We start from the raw sequence: 17,386 nt of genomic DNA, 5'->3' as shown, positions 1-17,386 counted from the left end.
ATGTTAACTAGACGCTGAAAAGTAGCAGGTGCATTACACATGCCAAAGGGCATCACAGTGTATTGTACRAAGTTATCAGGCGTAACRAAAGCYGATATGTCMGAAGCTCGAGAGGTCAGARGCACCTRCCAATAACCTTTTARCAAATCTAACTYACTAACGTAAGCAGCAGAKCCAATTCTATCAATGCAGTCATCTAATCGAGGTAGAGGAAAATAATCAGACTTTGTAACTGCATTTACACGACGATAGTCCGTGCATAAGCGGGACGTACCGTCAGGCTTAGGAACAAGAATACATTGGGAACTCCAGGAGCTGTTACTGGGTTTTGCCATGTCATTCTGTAATAAATAAGCTACCTCACTTTTCATTACCTCCCTTTTCTTTGCATTAACCCGGTACGGATGCTGACGTATAGGAGCAGCGTTCCCTACATCCACGTCATGTTCCAAGATGGACGTGCGACTTGGAACGTGACGTGGATGTAGGGAACGCTGCTCCTATACGTCAGCATCCGTGACCAATACGGCGCATGTGACCAATACAATTTGATTTGGATTTGATATTCAGCAACTTCGCACAGCCATTGAAGAGGCGTTGGTCAACTGGCCACAATCAACAGCTTGATCGACTCTACGTGAAATAGATGTGTCGCGCTGCATGAGGCAAATGGTGGTCACCAGATACTGACTGGTTTTCTGATCCACGCCCCTACGTTTATTTTTTTTAAATCTCTGACCAACATATTGTAATGAAAAAGGCAGGGAGCAGGCTTCGAACCCTCGATCTTCTAGCCCGAAGTCCAGCGCGCTATCCGTGTGTCCCAAAAGCATGCTCAAGCGGCAGAGTCAATATCGATATATGCGCGTATAAACCCAGGGTCGTTACAATATGTATCTGTATTCCCAGTCATGTGATCCATAGATTAGGGCCTAATGAATTTATTTCACTTGACTGATTTCCTTACATAAACTGTAATTCAATAAAATCTTTGAAATTGTTTCATGTTGTGTTTATATTTTTGTTCAGTACTTCTGTTGACACAGTAGACCTACCCTAGTTCGATACTACACCTGAGACCTGTCAAAAGCATACTTCCTGTAGTGCTGAGCATGACATTTGGCCTTGAGAAATGTGATGGAATCCGGCTGGTTGCATAACCGCAGCAAAATTAACTATGTAGATTTTGCCCAATAGTCGAAGGGGTGGGTTTACTAGGCTATCGGATTCACAAACACGCACAAGGCTTGGACATTATACAGAAGGAGCCTCAAAATGTCGGGGTCTGAGTTTGAATCTCTGGAGAAGACATTGGAGAAACATATTCCAGATGAGGAACTGAAAGAAGTTAAACGAATCTTGTTTGGAAAAGAAACCAAGTGAGTTGTTGTCGAATTCTGCACCCAACATTATCAGGGTTAAAAAATCCTGTCTGTAGGTTACTAGCCAGCAGATCCGACCCGCTTGCTTATAGCTGCACTAGGGTCAGACAGGATTCCTGTATAGATTAAGACAACATGGAGCCGGCACGAGATATGGCTCGGAAAACGTACCTCAATCCAGTGATGAAAAAGACGGTGTACTCTGAATTGTCAACTTATCCCAACTGTTACATCGAAAAGATTGAACGACTGCTATTTTTTCCGGAAAACTTTCCTTTTCGTCCTCATGCTAGGTAGCAGAAACCAAAGCAGTAATTTTGGAATGGCAGTGTCAGCCAATCAGCTCCTTTGTGACACTCCCCAGTAGGAGAATAGGAATGAATGGAATTTTACAGTATTTAAATTAAATTGACATGTATTTAAGTATTTATTTATTGTAGTTGGGACAGTAACATTAGTAATCTAAAAAAAATCAACTTTAAAGGAAATGTATATATATATATATTAATGTTTTTATTTTGTATGTTTAGATCACATAATATATTTTAAAAGCATACATTAAAGTGTCTTTAAAATAATACATATATAATACAAAACAAATAGAGACATTAATAAATGCATTTCTATAGCGTCCAAAACATTTTTTACAATGGTTGGGGTGCCAAGATGGAGACACAGTGGCTTCAACACAGCACCACCTATCAGTCATCTAGTGTATATATAAATCATTGGGTGCAATGCATTTCTCATCCCTGGAATGAGGTATGTTTCCCGAGCCATATCTCATATCTCGCACTGGCTCCTATGGCGTCTTAATCTACAGTGGAAGCCTGTCCAACCCTAGTGCAGCTGTAAGCAAGCGGGTCAGATCTGCTGGCTAGTAGGCTAACAGAGAAAATAGATCAAGTTTCATAACTACTTGAACAGTATGTATGGCCACATTTTGACACTGCTACTATAAAGTGAAACATATAGGAAAATATTGCTGTCTTTATTTTTCCTATCCAATCATTCCTTTTCACTATGATGTTCTGCATAGTGAGTAAATTATTTACAATCAAGTGGACTTTGACCAGTCAGTGTCCTTTCAACCTCTGTCATATTTGTGCCTGTAGATGGGGGCAGTATTGAGCCTTTCACTGGGTAATCCTCAGTCTTAAGTATATGGTTGGTGCACCCTGGCAGCGGTGGCCAAATTAAAGGGATAGTTAAATCAAAAACAATGTTTTGGTATTTTGTTAGTTAGCCAACTGTTAATACAATCACACAAAAACGCACTTGTTTGTAGGTTTTACTAGCAATACATGTGTTGCTGAGGGTCTGTGAACCCAGATGAGAGTCAATGAAGTAATTTTTGTCTGGGTAATTAGGGTTATCTGACCTTCTGGCTCTCCACATATTGAGTTATTTCCTCCTTGAAACTAAAAGGTTTACAGCACATTTGACAATCTCTTGCAGGAAGTTGGTTCTACCAGCATGTGCAGTGGAGGCAGCTTTGGAGTGGGACTTTGAGCTTCAGGGGTACATGTTTGAAGCTTCCACGGAGCAGCTCAGGACCCCGAGAACTGTCCGGGTGGGCCTCATTCAAAACCGCATCGTCCTGCCCACTGATGCCCCTGTCCTGGATCAGGTTAGAGAAGAATGACTACTTGGATTCCATTTATTTTACCAACCAAAGCCTACTACAATATTGTTTAAAGCTATGGCTTTCTCTCTTCCTTCTCATTATATATGCATGTGAAGTGACAATTGCACTTTCAAGTCCTTGCTATGAGCAGTGTTGAGAAGATGCATGAGGCTTGGTGACTGATCCCTGTGTTTATCCCTCTGTCCAGATCACAGCGCTCCACAAAAGGATTGGTGAGATGGTGGATGTGGCAGCCATGTGTGGGGTCAACATTGTCTGCTTTCAGGAGGCCTGGAGTGAGTGACATAACTAAATCTCGGTCTTACTGGGGTAGCCTATTAGAGCTTATCAATGCTTTCCCAAAACTTTTCTTTGTGCAATTTGTTACAGAGAATACGGTAATTCCACTTTAAATAGGATACAAATTGTGCTTGTTCACTTTACAGTATCTGTAGAAATTTGGAATTATAACAGGGTGATATTGGATTAGCCAAGGTGATAGGATCTGGGTATACGGCAGTAGGTTCATTTGTCCTTAATTGGTCATAGGGACGTCAGCAGCACACCAAACAGTCTGTTGTCTTATTTGTTTTGGCTCCTAAATGGCATGTTGATGTGTTGTGAATGAGGAGTGCATTACTCTGGTTCCTTAGAGTCTCCCAGTATAGAAACATACTAAACTCACCCCAAAGTGTCCCGCAAGGGAGGTGACCCCCATTCCCACAACTATTTACGGCATTGATAAGCGTACACAGAAGTTTGCACCAAAATGCTTCTCATGGTGTAAAGAAGGATCATGTGACAAATAGTTTGAGCATATTTTCTGTCCTCTGAGAGATGTACTTATGATATGCACCCAAAGTGATGTTTAACTGCTCTCTTGCCTTACTCTTACTGCCTTGAGTTTTTAGAGATGATCCTGCTTTGTTCCCCACCACAGCTATGCCCTTTGCTTTCTGTACCCGGGAGAAAGAACCGTGGACAGAATTTGCTGAGTCTGCAGAAGAAGGATACACTACCCGCTTCTGCCAAGAGGTGAGAGGTCAGGGGTCATCCAGAGTACAGGAATGTACCATGTCTAATGCAATACTGCTAGTGACTCGTACTCTGAGAACAGTCAGAGTAGTAGCCATTTAATAGTATGGTTAGTAAGTATGCACAACTATACTGAAGTTTTACAAATTCCTTTTACAGCAACTAACAGATATGAAACAGTTTAATAATGTCATTGCATAGATTGGAGATTGGCATTGCTCCTTAGTGTATTATTTAGCATGTGAAATAATGTTCCATTATGATTCATTACAAGGCACATTCTACAACATTTATTTATATAGGCCTAATTGTTGAATGTATACTGTTTTAAGAAACAGAGTGATTGTACTGTAGGTTAGTTCGCAAGGTAATAATATTGAATAATAAATGTTTGCAGTGGGAATTCATGCTCAGCTTGGGGACTAAAACATGTCAAAAAACATCAGCTCCCATCTGAGATGAGCATTCCAGCACGTAGCTGTGTGCTGTTGTCCACAATACATCCCTGTATGTACACATACTGTATGTGTGCTGATAAAGATGGGCAATTCCAGCCTTGTGTCTTTGTATGATGACCCATGTCTAAAACTGCTCTTGTTTGTCTTTAGCTGGCAAAGAAATACAATATGGTAGTGATATCGCCCATTTTGGAGCGAGAGGAGGTACACAACGTTCTGTGGAACACGGCAGTAGTGGTCTCTAACTCGGGCAGCGTGTTGGGTAAAACCAGGAAGAATCACATTCCCCGAGTGGGAGACTTCAACGAGGTCAGTACAGTAATCAATCTTTTTTTTAATCAGCGATCAAACAATCAATAAACAATTGTATGTATACAGCCCAATTTGTCACAAAGTGCCAAAACACCCAGTATACAGTACTGTATGTCTCACAGCTGGCACTATGTATCCTTCCCATGGTGGTCTGTGCCTCTGTCCACAACCTATCCATGAACCAGGGAACTGGTGCCTTCTTTCACAGAATATGGTTTTCCAGTGAGCCTCAAGGAATTGAACAGTGAAAGCACACTGGCACTAGTTAAATTACAGGGTTCAGAGAGGGTTCTTGCATGTGTGGACAGCACACCTCCTACCCTACTTTACTGCCATACTTGCCATGCAGTACATGCTGAGCTTTCTATGTCTGAAAGGTTATGTACATGTACAGTGCCTTCGGAAAATATTCAGACCCCTTGACTTTTTCCACATTTTGTTACGTTACAGCCTTATTCTAAAATTGATAATAGTTTTTTCCCCTCATCAATCTACACACAATACCCTCTAATGACAAAGCAAAAACATACCCTTTACTCAGTACTTTGTTGAAGCACCTTTGGCAGCGATTACAGCCTCGAGTCTTCTCCGGTATGATGCTACAAGCTTGGCACACCTGTATTTGGGGAGTTTCTCCCATTCCTCTCTGCAGATCCTTTCAAGCTCTGTCAGGTTGGATGGGGAGTGTTGCTGCACAGCTATTTTCAGGTCTCTCCAGAGATGTTCGCTCGGGTTCAAGTCTGGGTTCTGGCTGGGCCACTCAAGAACATCCAGAGACTGAAAGTCACTCCTGCGTTGTCTTGGCTGTGTGCTTAGGGTTGTTGTCCTGTTGGAAGGTGAACCTTCGCCCCAGTCTGAGGTCCTGAGCACTTTGGAGCAGTTTTTCATCAAGGATCTCTCTGTACTTTGCTCCGTTCATCTTTCCCTTGATCCTGACTAGTCTCCCAGTCTCTTCCTCTGGAAAACATCCCCACAGCATGATGCTGCCAACACCATGCTTCATCGTAGGGATTGTGCCAAGTTTCCTCCAGACTTGACATTTGGCATTCAAGCCAAAGAGTTCAATTTTGGTTTCATCAGACCAGAGAATCTTGTTTTTCATGGTCTGAGAGTCTTTAGAGGCCTTTTGGCAAACTCCAAGCGGGCTGTCATGTGCCTATTACTGAGGAGTGGCTTCCGTCTGGCCGCTCTACCGTAAAGGCCTGATTGATGGAGTGGTGCAGAGATAGTTGTCCTTCTGGAAGGTTCTCCCATCTCCACAGAAGAACTCTAGAGCTCTGTCAGAGTGACCATCAGGATCTTGGTCACCTCCCTGACGAAGACCCTTCTACCCTGATTGCTCAGTTTGGCCGGGCGGCCTGCTCTAGGAAGAATTTTGGTGGTTCCAAACTTTTCCATTTAAGAATGTTGGAGGCCACTGTGTTCTTGGGGACCTTCAATACTGCAGACATTTTTTGGTACCCTTCCCCAGATCTGTGCCTCGACACAATCCTGTCTCTGCGCTCTATGGACAATTCCTTTGACCTCATGGCTTGGTTTTTGCTCTGACATGCACTGTCAACTGTGAGACCTTATATAGACAGATGTGTGCCTTTTCAAATCATGTCCAATCAATTGAATTTACCACAGGTGGACTCCAGTGAAGTTGTAGAAACATCTCAAGGATGATCAATGCAAACAGGATGGACCTGAGCTCAATTTCGAGTCTCATAGCAAAGGGTCTGAATACTTATGTAAATAAGGTATTTCAGTTTTTTGGGGGCAAAAAATTCTAAAAACCTGTTTTCTTTTCATTATGGGGTGTAGATTGCTGAGGATTTCTATTTTATTTAATCCATTTTAGAGTAAGGCTGTAACATAACAAAATGTGGAAAAAGTCAATGGGTCTGAATACTTTCCAAATGCACTGTAAGTGTCCTGAGCAGATCACCATGTACATATTAATCAAATAGTGTCCTATTTGTTTATCAAACAGTAAGTCCTAATGTCCAGCTCCCACAATGGTGTATCTAGGAAGACATGGGTGCACGCTCATTTCGGGCAATTTTCAATAAGTCATGTCATCCACTAAACCTATTTACAGGTCAATGGATTCTGCATATTCATGCAGATGACATGGAATGTATGACATGTTCATTGCTCATGTTTATTGTCCTACACTGACATCTACAGTATCAACAATTTCCTTAACCTCTACAGGTCTACTGTATTTCTATGAGAACTTATTTGAACCTTCTTTAATTTTTTTCTATATTTCCTTACATGTAACCTTGTTATGCTCACCTCTTACATGTTTTTATGGAAGATATACTGTACTCGATGCAGATATGCACAGACTTTTGCTTTGACATATTTTTCTTCCCTCCCTAACTCAGTCCACATATTACATGGAGGGAAACACTGGCCACAAAGTGTTTCAGACCCAGTTTGGAAAGATTGCTGTGAACATCTGCTATGGGCGCCATCACCCTCTCAACTGGTTCATGTACAGCATGAATGGAGCAGAGATCATCTTCAACCCCTCTGCAACTGTTGGAGGACTCAGTGAGCCCATGTGGTCAATCGAGGCGAGGAATGCAGCTATAGCAAACCACTGCTTCACCTGTGGAATCAACCGTGTTGGGACAGTAAGTACCGCCAAAGACAGGATTATTTTGTTGCACATCTTTCTCTAATACAACCACCTATTATTGAGCCAAGTCCTAGAGGCATTGTAACATCTATTTTATGCTGCCCCCTACTGCCTCCATAGTACAATTATCTACAGTATACTGGTATTCCTTCTATTGTGTATAGCCATACATGCCATTGCTAGACTTCACAGCTGGTGTAAATTACATTATGCATGTGCCATCATGATTCTCTTTCTGACAAGGATATCTCTTGTTTTATGTAGGAGCACTTTAACAATGAGTTCACCTCTGGGGATGGAAAAAAAGGTATGAATCTTTTAGTCTTTTTTTAGGACAGCGTAATATCATGCATATTACTTTGTCCTCTCCTGCCTTATGCTGTCTGTGACAAAATATAGTCATATGCATATATATCTTTATTTCAACTCACCACTGCATCTTTCTGTCAAGAATTTTACATGGATGTACACTACCGTTCAAAAGTTTGGGGCCACGTAGAAATGTCCTTGTTTTTGAAAGAAAGGCACATTTTTTGCCCATTAACATAACAGCAAAATGATCAGAAATACAGTGAAGATATTGTTAATGTTGTTAATGACTATTGTAGCTGGAAACGCCTCATTTGTTCATGGAATATCTTCATTAGCGTACAGAGGTCCATTATCAGCAACCATCACTCCTGTGTTCCAATGGTACGTTGTGTTAGCTAATCCAAGTTTATCATTTTAAAAGGCTAATTGATCATTAGAAAACACTTTTGCAATTATGTTAGCACAGCTGAAAACTGTTGTGCTGATTTAAAGGAGCAATAAAACTGGCCTTTTTTAGACTAGTTGAGTATTTGGAGCATCAGCATTTGTGGTTCGATTACAGGCTCAAAATGGCCAGAAACAAAGAACTTTCTTCTGAAACTCGTCAGTCTATTCTTGTTCAGAGAAATTAAGGCTATTCCATGCGATAAATTGCCAAGAAACTGAAGATCTCGTACAACGCTGTGTACTACTCCCTTCACAGAACAGCGCAAACTGGCCCTAACCAGAAAAGAAAGAGGAGTGGGAGGCCCCGGGGGCAAAACTGAGCAAGAGGACAAGTACATTAGACTGTTTAGTTTGAGAAACAGACGCCTCACAAGTCCTCAACTGGCTGCTTCATTAAATAGTACCCGCAAAACACCAGTCTCAACGTCAACAGTGAAGAGGCGACTCCGGGATGCTGGCCTTCTAGGCAGAGTTCCTCTTTCCAGTGTCTGTTCTTTTGCCCATCTTAATCTTTTCTGTTTATTGGCCAGTCTGAGATATGGCTTTTTCTTTGCAACTCTGGCTAGAAGGCCAGCATCCCAGAGTCGCCTCTTCACTATTGCCGTTGAGACTAGTGTTTTGCTGGTACTATTTAATGAAGCTGCCAGTTGAGGATTTGTGATGCGTCTGTTTCCCATTAAGACCATTCTTGATTCACACGGGAAACTGTTGAGTGTGAAAAACCCAGCAGCGTTGCAGTTCTCGACACAAACCGGTGCGCCTGGCACCTACTACAATACCCCGTTCAAAGGCACTTAAATATTTTGTCCTGCCCATTCACCCTCTGAATGGCACACAGACTGTACACAATTCCTGTCTCAAGGTTTAGAAATACTTCTTTAACCTGTCTCCTCCCCTTCATCTACACTGATTTGAAGTGGATTTAACAAATGACATCAAGACTGATTCACCTGGTCAGTCTGTCTTGAAAAGAGACGGTTTTCTTAATGTTTTGTATACTAGGTGTAAGTGAATTTGCCCAAATACTTTTGGTTCCCTAAAATGGGAGGTGTATGTACAAAGAGTGCTGTAATTTCTAAACGGTTCACCCGATATGGAGGAAAATACCCTCAAATTAAAGCTGACAGTCTGCACGTTAACCTCATATTCATTGTATCATCCAAAGTGCTGGAGTACAGAGCCAAAACAACAAATGTGCCACTGTCCAAATACTTTTGGTCCTCACTGTATGAGCCACACCCCAAAGCAAAGTGTCTGTTTGCTGTTGACACTCAGAACAGGCCTGGGGAAAGCAGCCAAGTCAACAAGTGTCATGTTTCTGAACGTTATATCCACACTCCTATCCAAAGACTTCATTACCCATGTATAAAGTGTAAGTTTGAACATGCAGTCCTGCCCTACTCTTGTTACACGTAGGTGAAATCTGACCAGGTAGACACGAGCCATCTGTCATTCAGTTGGGATTCCTTTGACTAGTTTTATTGAAAAGCTCATTGTCAACTAGAGTCCTGTCTTTGTTCTTTTATAGCTCACCAAGATTTCGGGTACTTCTATGGGTCAAGCTATGTGGCTGCTCCGGATGGCAGCCGCTCACCAGGCCTGTCCAGAACCCGTGACGGACTCCTTGTGACCGAAATGGACCTCAACCTGACCAGGCAAATCAGTGACAAATGGAGTTTTAAGGTGAACTACTTTCATAAGAACCTTATTTCACAAGAATTGCACATAGCATGGGCCATCTTTTACATGATTTCAGCTCATGTTTTTGGCAGTAATAGCAGTTCATTGCGTCCTTATTGGAAATGCATTTTTGCCTAACAGACATCACTATCTGGTCTACCTTTCTAGCTTTCAGTTAGGCGATAACACAACCCTGGTCTATTACATTTGCATTAAGTAGTTTGCACTGTAACTATTTGCAGATGACTGGGAGGTATGGAGAGTATGCAGAGGAGCTCACCAGGGCCACCAAGCAGGACTTTAAACCCAACATTATCAAGGAGTAGAAGATCCATGTGTCCGGAAGGGAACTCTACATGGAGACGTGCTGCACTGTAGACCGTATCTCAATGAGGACATGAAGTCACTGTTGAGGCAGACATGTCTAGTGCCATCAAGAGTATGAACAGACCAATCAAGCCAGCCATTTGCTCAAATTATTTTATTGATTACAGTAGGTAATTGGAATTGTAAAAAAATAAAGCCATTTTAATACCTAACATGCTCACAACAAATACACAACCAGGAATAAATTGTCTTCCCACCCAATTAGTAGATTGGGAAAATATCTTATGTTAAAATATAAATTAAATAATAAATAATTATGGCTGGTACAAATACCATAGTGCAATAACATCATCCATGATACCAAAATGTAAAAATAAATGTTGAATGAGAATTAAATAAAGGTGTCATTCTATGTGTTGTCTCTACTTGATTGCGGTTTTCAACAGAAAACATCTTATGATCGAATTCCTTTAAAACCTTACGGTAGTGTTAAGTCATACACTGAAGAAAAACCTACAAAGCATCCATACCCCGTACTGAGTATTTCAGACTTTACACTGTCTCCATTCTCTCTTTTTTCAAACTTAAAGAGCATGGAGATCGAGGCATGTAGTGCAATCCTGAAAAGGGACCTTCTGATGAAAACGAAGTTAACTGATTATCTGGTGCACACAACAAGAGCAAAGTCTGTTCAAAGCAGCTGGCTGAGGTTGAACATGATGTCCTGATTGCCGACATCTAAGCCTGCCGGGCAGATGTGGTTCCATAAACAGGCTATTGAATTAAGAAAATTTGTTTGTCAAATGGGTTTGCCATCGTAGTACAACACACAAACTTCATGGACATTAATTACCAGAGTCCTTCAAAAACAATTTCTCCCTCTATTCCCTGTTATTAGAAAATCCTAAATAATAAGTTAAGTTTAACAAACAGACATGCCAAAGGTCTCTTCACGTTCCCCAAGTCAAGAACAGACTATGGGAGGCGCACAGTACTATGTAGAGCCATGGCTACATGGAACTCTATTCCACATCAGGTAACTGATGCAAGCAGTAGAATCAGATTAAAAAAACTGATAAAAATACACCTTATGGAACAGTGGGGACTGTGAAGAGACACACACACAGACACATGATAAGACACGCACTCTACACACACGTACACATGGATGTTGTATTGTAAATATGTGATAGTGGACTGAGGGAACACTATATGTATTGGGTAAAGTGTTATGAAATGTAATGTCATGTACTGTTTTAAACGTTATATAACTGCGTTAATGTTGCTGGCCCCCCGAAAGAGTAGCTGAGCAGCTAATGAGGATCCTTAATAAATACAATTAATACAAATCAAACGATTAATAAAATAAGACTAGGCTAGTCTTAGGGGAGGAAAGCAGCTATACATGGCCCATCAGACTTGCATGACAAGTAGCATGACACCAGAATAAACCATTAAGAAAGCATCATGTTGCCGTAAGCCCTTGTATGTGCATTGTTTTGCCCTCGTCTCCAAGTTTAGAAATAACTTTAGTGTCATTGGCATTTTGTCCACTCAGCAATAGGAATAGGATTTATAGGCCTGCACTGCTAAATATTTCACAATGTCAATTGGTAGAATCAACTCAAACTAAACAAAAGGGGACACTGTCAAAATTCATTTATTCTATTTCATCTATCTGCTTGTCCCCCAACTAACGTAAAAACCACACTTGCTTTGTTGATCTCTTCAGCTGTTATTCCTTTAGACACTGACGACTAGCATGGGCTATGTGTGGTGACGTAGGAGTGGTGTTGTATGTTCTGTGAGCAATCAGCCATGTTAGCACTGGAGTGGACAGCCCAGGCCCATCTACAACACTGGGCCAGAGCTGGAACCAGCAGTCCCTGTTCAGGGACCTGTAGACCCACTGTCGTGTCATCATAGTGAGGATGGGACGCTATGATGATGTGGAGACCATCTGCATCGTCATCTGCACCGACACCATCAGCTCTCCTTGAAGATGAACAGAATATCCTCATCTGTCCCGTAGCTCATTCGAGCCTCTTCAAAGTTACTAATGCTGGTGCAACACACGCCTGCAAGCAAAACACCCAAAGGCTTTCTGTCAATGTGACATTTTCACTCTTACTCAATCTCCCTGTGCTTACTGCCAAGAACATGGTCAACCTTTCACCCTCTGGTTACATGTTAATACAATGCACCATGCAGGGGTCAGGTGTGGGTGTTAATGTTATTGTGCAATTTATTAAGAAGCATTTAAATGTAGAACTTCAATGCCCAAAAATACAATGCGATTTATTCCACACTTATACATAATGATATACAGTGGGGAGAACAAGTATTTGATACACTGCCGATTTTGCAGGTTTTCCTACTTACAAAGCATGTAGAGGTCTGTAATTATTATCATAGGTACACTTCAACTRTGAGAGACGGAATCTAAAACAAAAATCCAGAAAATCACATTGTATGATTTTTAAGTAATTAATTTGCATTTTATTGCATGACATAAGTATTTGATACATCAGAAAAGCAGAACTTAATTTTGGTACAGAAACCTTTGTTTGCAATTACAGAGATCATACGTTTCCTGTAAGTTCTTGACTAGGTTTGCACACACTGAGCAGGGATTTTGGCCCACTCCTCCCTACAGATCTTCTCCAGATCCTTCAGTTTCGGGCTGTCGCTGGGCAATACGGACTTTCAGCTCCCTCCAAAGATTTTCTATTGGGTTCAGGTCTGGAGACTGGCTAGGCCACTCCAGGACCTTGAGATGCTTCTTACGGAGCCACTCCTTAGTTGCCATGGCTGTGTGCTTCGTGTCGTTGTCATGCTGGAAGACCCAGCCACGACCCATCTTCAATGCTCTTACTGAGGGAAGGAGGTTGTTGGCCAAGATCTCGCGATACATGGCCCCATCCATCCTCCTCAATACGGTGCAGTCGTCCTGTCCCTTTGCAGAAAAGCATCCCCAAAGAATGATGTTTCCACCTCCATGCTTCACGGTTGGGATGGTTTTCTTGGGGTTGTACTCATACTTCTTCTTCCTCCAAACACGGCGAGTGGAGTTAGACCAAAAAGCTCTATTTTTGTCTCATCAGACCACATGACCTTCTCCCATTCCTCCTCTGGATCATCCAGATGGTCATTGGCAAACTTCAGACAGGCCTGGAATGCATGGCTTAAGCAGGGGGACCTTGCGTGCGCTGCAGGATTTTAATCCTGACGGCGTAGTGTGTTACTAATGGTTTTCTTTGAGACTGTGGTCCAGCTCTCTTCAGGTCATTGACCAGGTCCTGCCGTGTAGTTCTGGCTGATCCCTCACCTTCCTCATGATCATTGATGCCCCACGAGGTGAAATCTTGCATGGAGCCCCAGACCGAGGGTGATTGACCGTCATCTTGAACTTCTTCCATTTTCTAATAATTGCGCCAACAGTTGTTTCCTTCTCACCAAGCTGCTTGCCTATTGTCCTGTAGCCATCCCAGCCTTGTGCAGGTCTACAATTTATCCCTGATGTCCTTACACAGCTCTCTGGTCTTGCCATTGTGGAGAGGTTGGAATCTGTTTGATTGTGTGTGGACAGGTGTCTTTTATACAGGTAACGAGTTTCAAACAGGTGCAGTTAATACAGGTAATGAGTGGAGAACAGGAGGGCTTCTTAAAGAAAAACTAACAGGTCTGTGAGAGCCGGAATTCTTACTGGTTGGTAGGTGATCAAATACTTATGTCATGCAATAAATGCAATTTAATTATTTAAAAATCATACAATGTGATTTTCTGGATTTTTGTTTTAGATTCCGTCTCTCACAGTTGAAGTGTACCTATGATAAAAATTACAGACCTCTACATGCTTTGTAAGTAGGAAAACCTGCAAAATCGGCAGTGTATCAAATACTTGTTCTCCCCACTGTATGTGTCTGGTATGTCAGTGGCCCTGTTTACTGTTGGAGATGTGTAGAGGGACCACTCACGGTCTGAGTAGGCAGGGTTGTTGTAGAAGATGCAGCCGCTGCTCCGGTTGAAGCCGCACACCACCACGAAGTGACCCTGGTATTCTGGCTTCCTGCAGAAGCACTTCTGGCCCACAGGCAGGAAACAGCAGTACTTGACAGACGAAGAGCAGAGTTCACACACCAGAACCACAGCGTTGACCAGCACTATGGCCACATGGCTCTGGTCAACATGTTCCTGGATTTCCTGAATTGTCACAGAGCTACAGGTGACATTGAAAAAGGGAGAAAGTTGGGATCTGTTAGTTATTCTCTCTCTAGGTCTGAAAAACAACTATTACTAACCAGACAAGCTGGTAATTTTGGAACAATTTGTCTTTACTTTTCACAAAGTTAATTAACCATTGTTTCACCACGACACTCTTGCTCTCAGCCTTTAGGAAGAGTTTGTTCACTCTGTCTTCCTCAGTGTCAAAATGCTTTTTGTAGAAGGACTGGAAAAAGATCAAAGAAACACAAACACATAATAAGTCTCTCAGGTTAATTAATTAATTAAGGATATTTGTTATGGTGGGCTACATCAAAAAAGGTGTGATGGGTCCGCACTCAAAAAGATGTTGCTTAAAGCTTACTTCATTTTTATAATTGTTTTATTTACTTCACTAATTTCATCAGGGACATTTCAGCTTTGCAGCCTTCTTCTACACACTGAAGAATGCTGCAAAGCCGAAACATCTGTGTACATTATCCCTAATGCAATGAAAATAATAAAAAAAGCTACGCAACATATTTTTGAGTGTGAATTCACAGGTTCTATGCACCAACCAAACTTCCTGAAGAGCGCAATGGTCTCCTTTTAATGGGTACATGACAATGAAATATACTTATACATTATAACTATTGTACTTCTTGTGATGGTCTACAAAGTGTTTCCTCGTTACCTGATTCCTGAAGCCCTTGTCAACACCCAGTGTCTGAGTGCAGAAGCGGTACCTGACCCCCAGCTGGCACATGAGGTAGGCCAAGTCAATTGTCCACACACTCTCCGTCAGCTTCAGCTCCCAGCAAGCACCCTGAAACTCCTCATCACTTACAGGGTGGAGGTACCTGCCAAATCATGGACAAAAAGTGACACTTGCATGATGAGGTCTTCAGCGTCACAATTTTCTGTATCTACTGTGGTTAAAATGCCGACACATGCAAGTCTGTGTACCGTGTATGTAAAGTATATGATGAAATGTTCCCGTACTTCAAAACCATTCTTGCGCAGGCTAATCCACAGTCCCAGTGGTACAGCTGCCGAATGACAGGTACATTCAGCAGAATGGCATCACCTGTCAAAAACAAGATATGATGAGGCTGCTACAAAGAAGTACACAATCATAGATACTGATCTCAACTGGGCCTAAATCTGTCTGTTACTTGCTGTTCTGGCAAGCTTCTCTAAATGAATTCAAATCATGTTCACAAAACTAGCTAGCTAGTTAATGTTTTTCTCGTGGATTGGAAATTCCTTTAGCACCCCTGATATAGAAAGCAAGTACTATTCACATGTGACAACGTCATGAAATGGATGGGGTGCTTTTGCTCCACTGTTTACATTGGTGGCTAGCTAACTAACGTTAGCTAAATTAAGTGGGGTTAACTACCAAACTCTACATTTCAAAACCACTCTCTAGCTAGAACATAACTACATTTACCTGACATTCTGTTGGATTGTTCTTTGCTGCTAGATGCAAAACCCAAGTTAGTCAGACTTGTTTACAGTTGGTAGCTAGCTAATCCTCCGGAGTTGGATTGCCTCATGAGGGTGTTGGCTTGGACTGCCTAGCTAGCAACGAAATTAGCTTACCCTAACAGATAACATTAGCATTATTTACATCTGGTAGGTCGACTTGATGGTCGATTCGCTCACTAAGTTAACTGTTAGATCCTTCAAAGTGGTAGCTACAGCTTTGACGTATGTGAACGGTTGAGGAATGGTTTCTAGCGTACACAGACAGTTCTGTTCAGCTAGCTAGTAAGCTAACTAGCTATATGGTTATATTCAGAGAAAACTACAAACGAAACAACATTGTGAAGTGTGCAAGAATAAATAACTAAGTTCTTCCGGGTCAAGGATTTTTAGACTCTTCAGCATAACAGTTTCGTTCTGTATGCTTTGTAAATGAATAATTAGGCTAAAACGATGGAAAATGTTCACAAGTATCTATAAATGTTATACTAGTTACGATATAAATAATAATTAAAGTATTTAAATGAGATATTATGTGTTTTATTTCTTTCTTATTTTTTCAAGACTGTCAACAATGTTTCTTTTTTTGTATGTACTCTTGTAATTTATTGCACCATACACAATTTCTGTACGTTGTGTTGCAGTATAAGGGGGGTCTATTTTACTCAGGAGAACTRAGTAAAATARWKWWWMKWWWMWYTATATARWKWWWMKWWWMWYTATTTTACTYAGTTCTCCTGAGTAAAATAGACCCCCCTTATACTGCAACACAACGTACAGAAATTGTGTATGGTGCAATAAATTACAAGAGTACATACAAAAAAAGAAACATTGTTGACAGTCTTGAAAAAATAAGAAAGAAATAAAACACATAATATCTCATTTAAATACTTTAATTATTATTTATATCATAACTAGTATAACATTTATAGATACTTGTGCACATTTTCCATCGTTTTAGCCTAATTATTCATTTACAAAGCATACAGAACGGAACTGTTATGCTGAAGAGTCTAAAAATCCTTGACCCGGAAGAACTTAGTTATTCTTGCATACTTCACAGTGGTGTTTTGTTTGTAGTTTTCTCTGAATATAACCATATAGCTAGTTAGCTTACTAGCTAGCTGAACAGAACTGTCTGTGTACACTAGAAACCATTAGTTTACACCCAGAGGAGTTTCGCTGCTCATTGTGGAGCCCTTAAAGAATGCCAAATCAGCTTAAATACAATATTTTTTCATATTGGACATACATATTACACCATATACCATTTTCTGTACACTGTTTTGCATGAAATTGGGGTCCATTCTACTCAGGAGCATCTCTAGTTTAAAAATTCACAGTTTACACTCCGGGGGGTTTCGCTGCTCATTCTACAAACAAACAATATGTTTATTAAAAAAGTGAAGAGAGATGCAATTTTTTCAAAAAACCATACTTTATTCACAATGAAGTTAATTAATACAATACTTTCGTGAAATTG

General features: G+C 41.1%; 2 protein-coding genes across 4 annotated transcripts; one reads left to right on the top strand and one right to left on the bottom strand.

Annotated features, from left to right (window-relative positions):
• Nucleotides 1–1,176: 1,176 nt before the first annotated feature.
• On the top strand, nt 1,177–10,624 carry upb1 (ureidopropionase, beta). The gene is made up of 9 exons (XM_023978744.2): nt 1,177–1,379; nt 2,841–3,012; nt 3,218–3,305; nt 3,950–4,044; nt 4,653–4,811; nt 7,190–7,441; nt 7,711–7,753; nt 9,734–9,888; nt 10,128–10,624. The coding sequence occupies exons 1-9, from the start codon at nt 1,276–1,278 to the stop codon at nt 10,209–10,211; spliced, it is 1,152 nt and encodes a 383-aa protein (XP_023834512.1). The 5' UTR covers nt 1,177–1,275; the 3' UTR covers nt 10,212–10,624.
• A 353-nt stretch (nt 10,625–10,977) lies between these two features.
• LOC111957762 (protein GUCD1-like) lies at nt 10,978–16,272 on the bottom strand. Of its 3 annotated transcripts, none has more exons than XM_023978741.2 (6): nt 15,869–16,272; nt 15,382–15,502; nt 15,110–15,275; nt 14,571–14,662; nt 14,190–14,431; nt 10,978–12,290 (listed from the first exon to the last, which is right to left on the bottom strand). In XM_023978741.2, exons 1-6 carry the CDS (start codon nt 15,873–15,875, stop codon nt 12,199–12,201), a joined length of 720 nt encoding a protein of 239 aa, XP_023834509.1. In that variant the 5' UTR covers nt 15,876–16,272; the 3' UTR covers nt 10,978–12,198. The 3 variants fall into 3 exon arrangements, with proteins under 3 accessions (XP_023834509.1, XP_023834511.1, XP_023834510.1); XM_023978743.2 differs by having other exon boundaries at nt 16,021–16,271; XM_023978742.2 differs by having other exon boundaries at nt 15,418–15,502; nt 15,869–16,269.
• Between the last annotated feature and the right edge of the window lie 1,114 nt (nt 16,273–17,386).

Source organism: Salvelinus sp. IW2-2015, linkage group LG33 (genome assembly GCF_002910315.2).
Source record: "Salvelinus sp. IW2-2015 linkage group LG33, ASM291031v2, whole genome shotgun sequence".
NCBI classification, from domain to species: Eukaryota; Metazoa; Chordata; class Actinopteri; order Salmoniformes; family Salmonidae; genus Salvelinus; species Salvelinus sp. IW2-2015.
The sequence above is the reverse complement of the archived record's forward strand: the minus strand, read 5'-3'. Positions and strand labels throughout refer to the sequence as shown.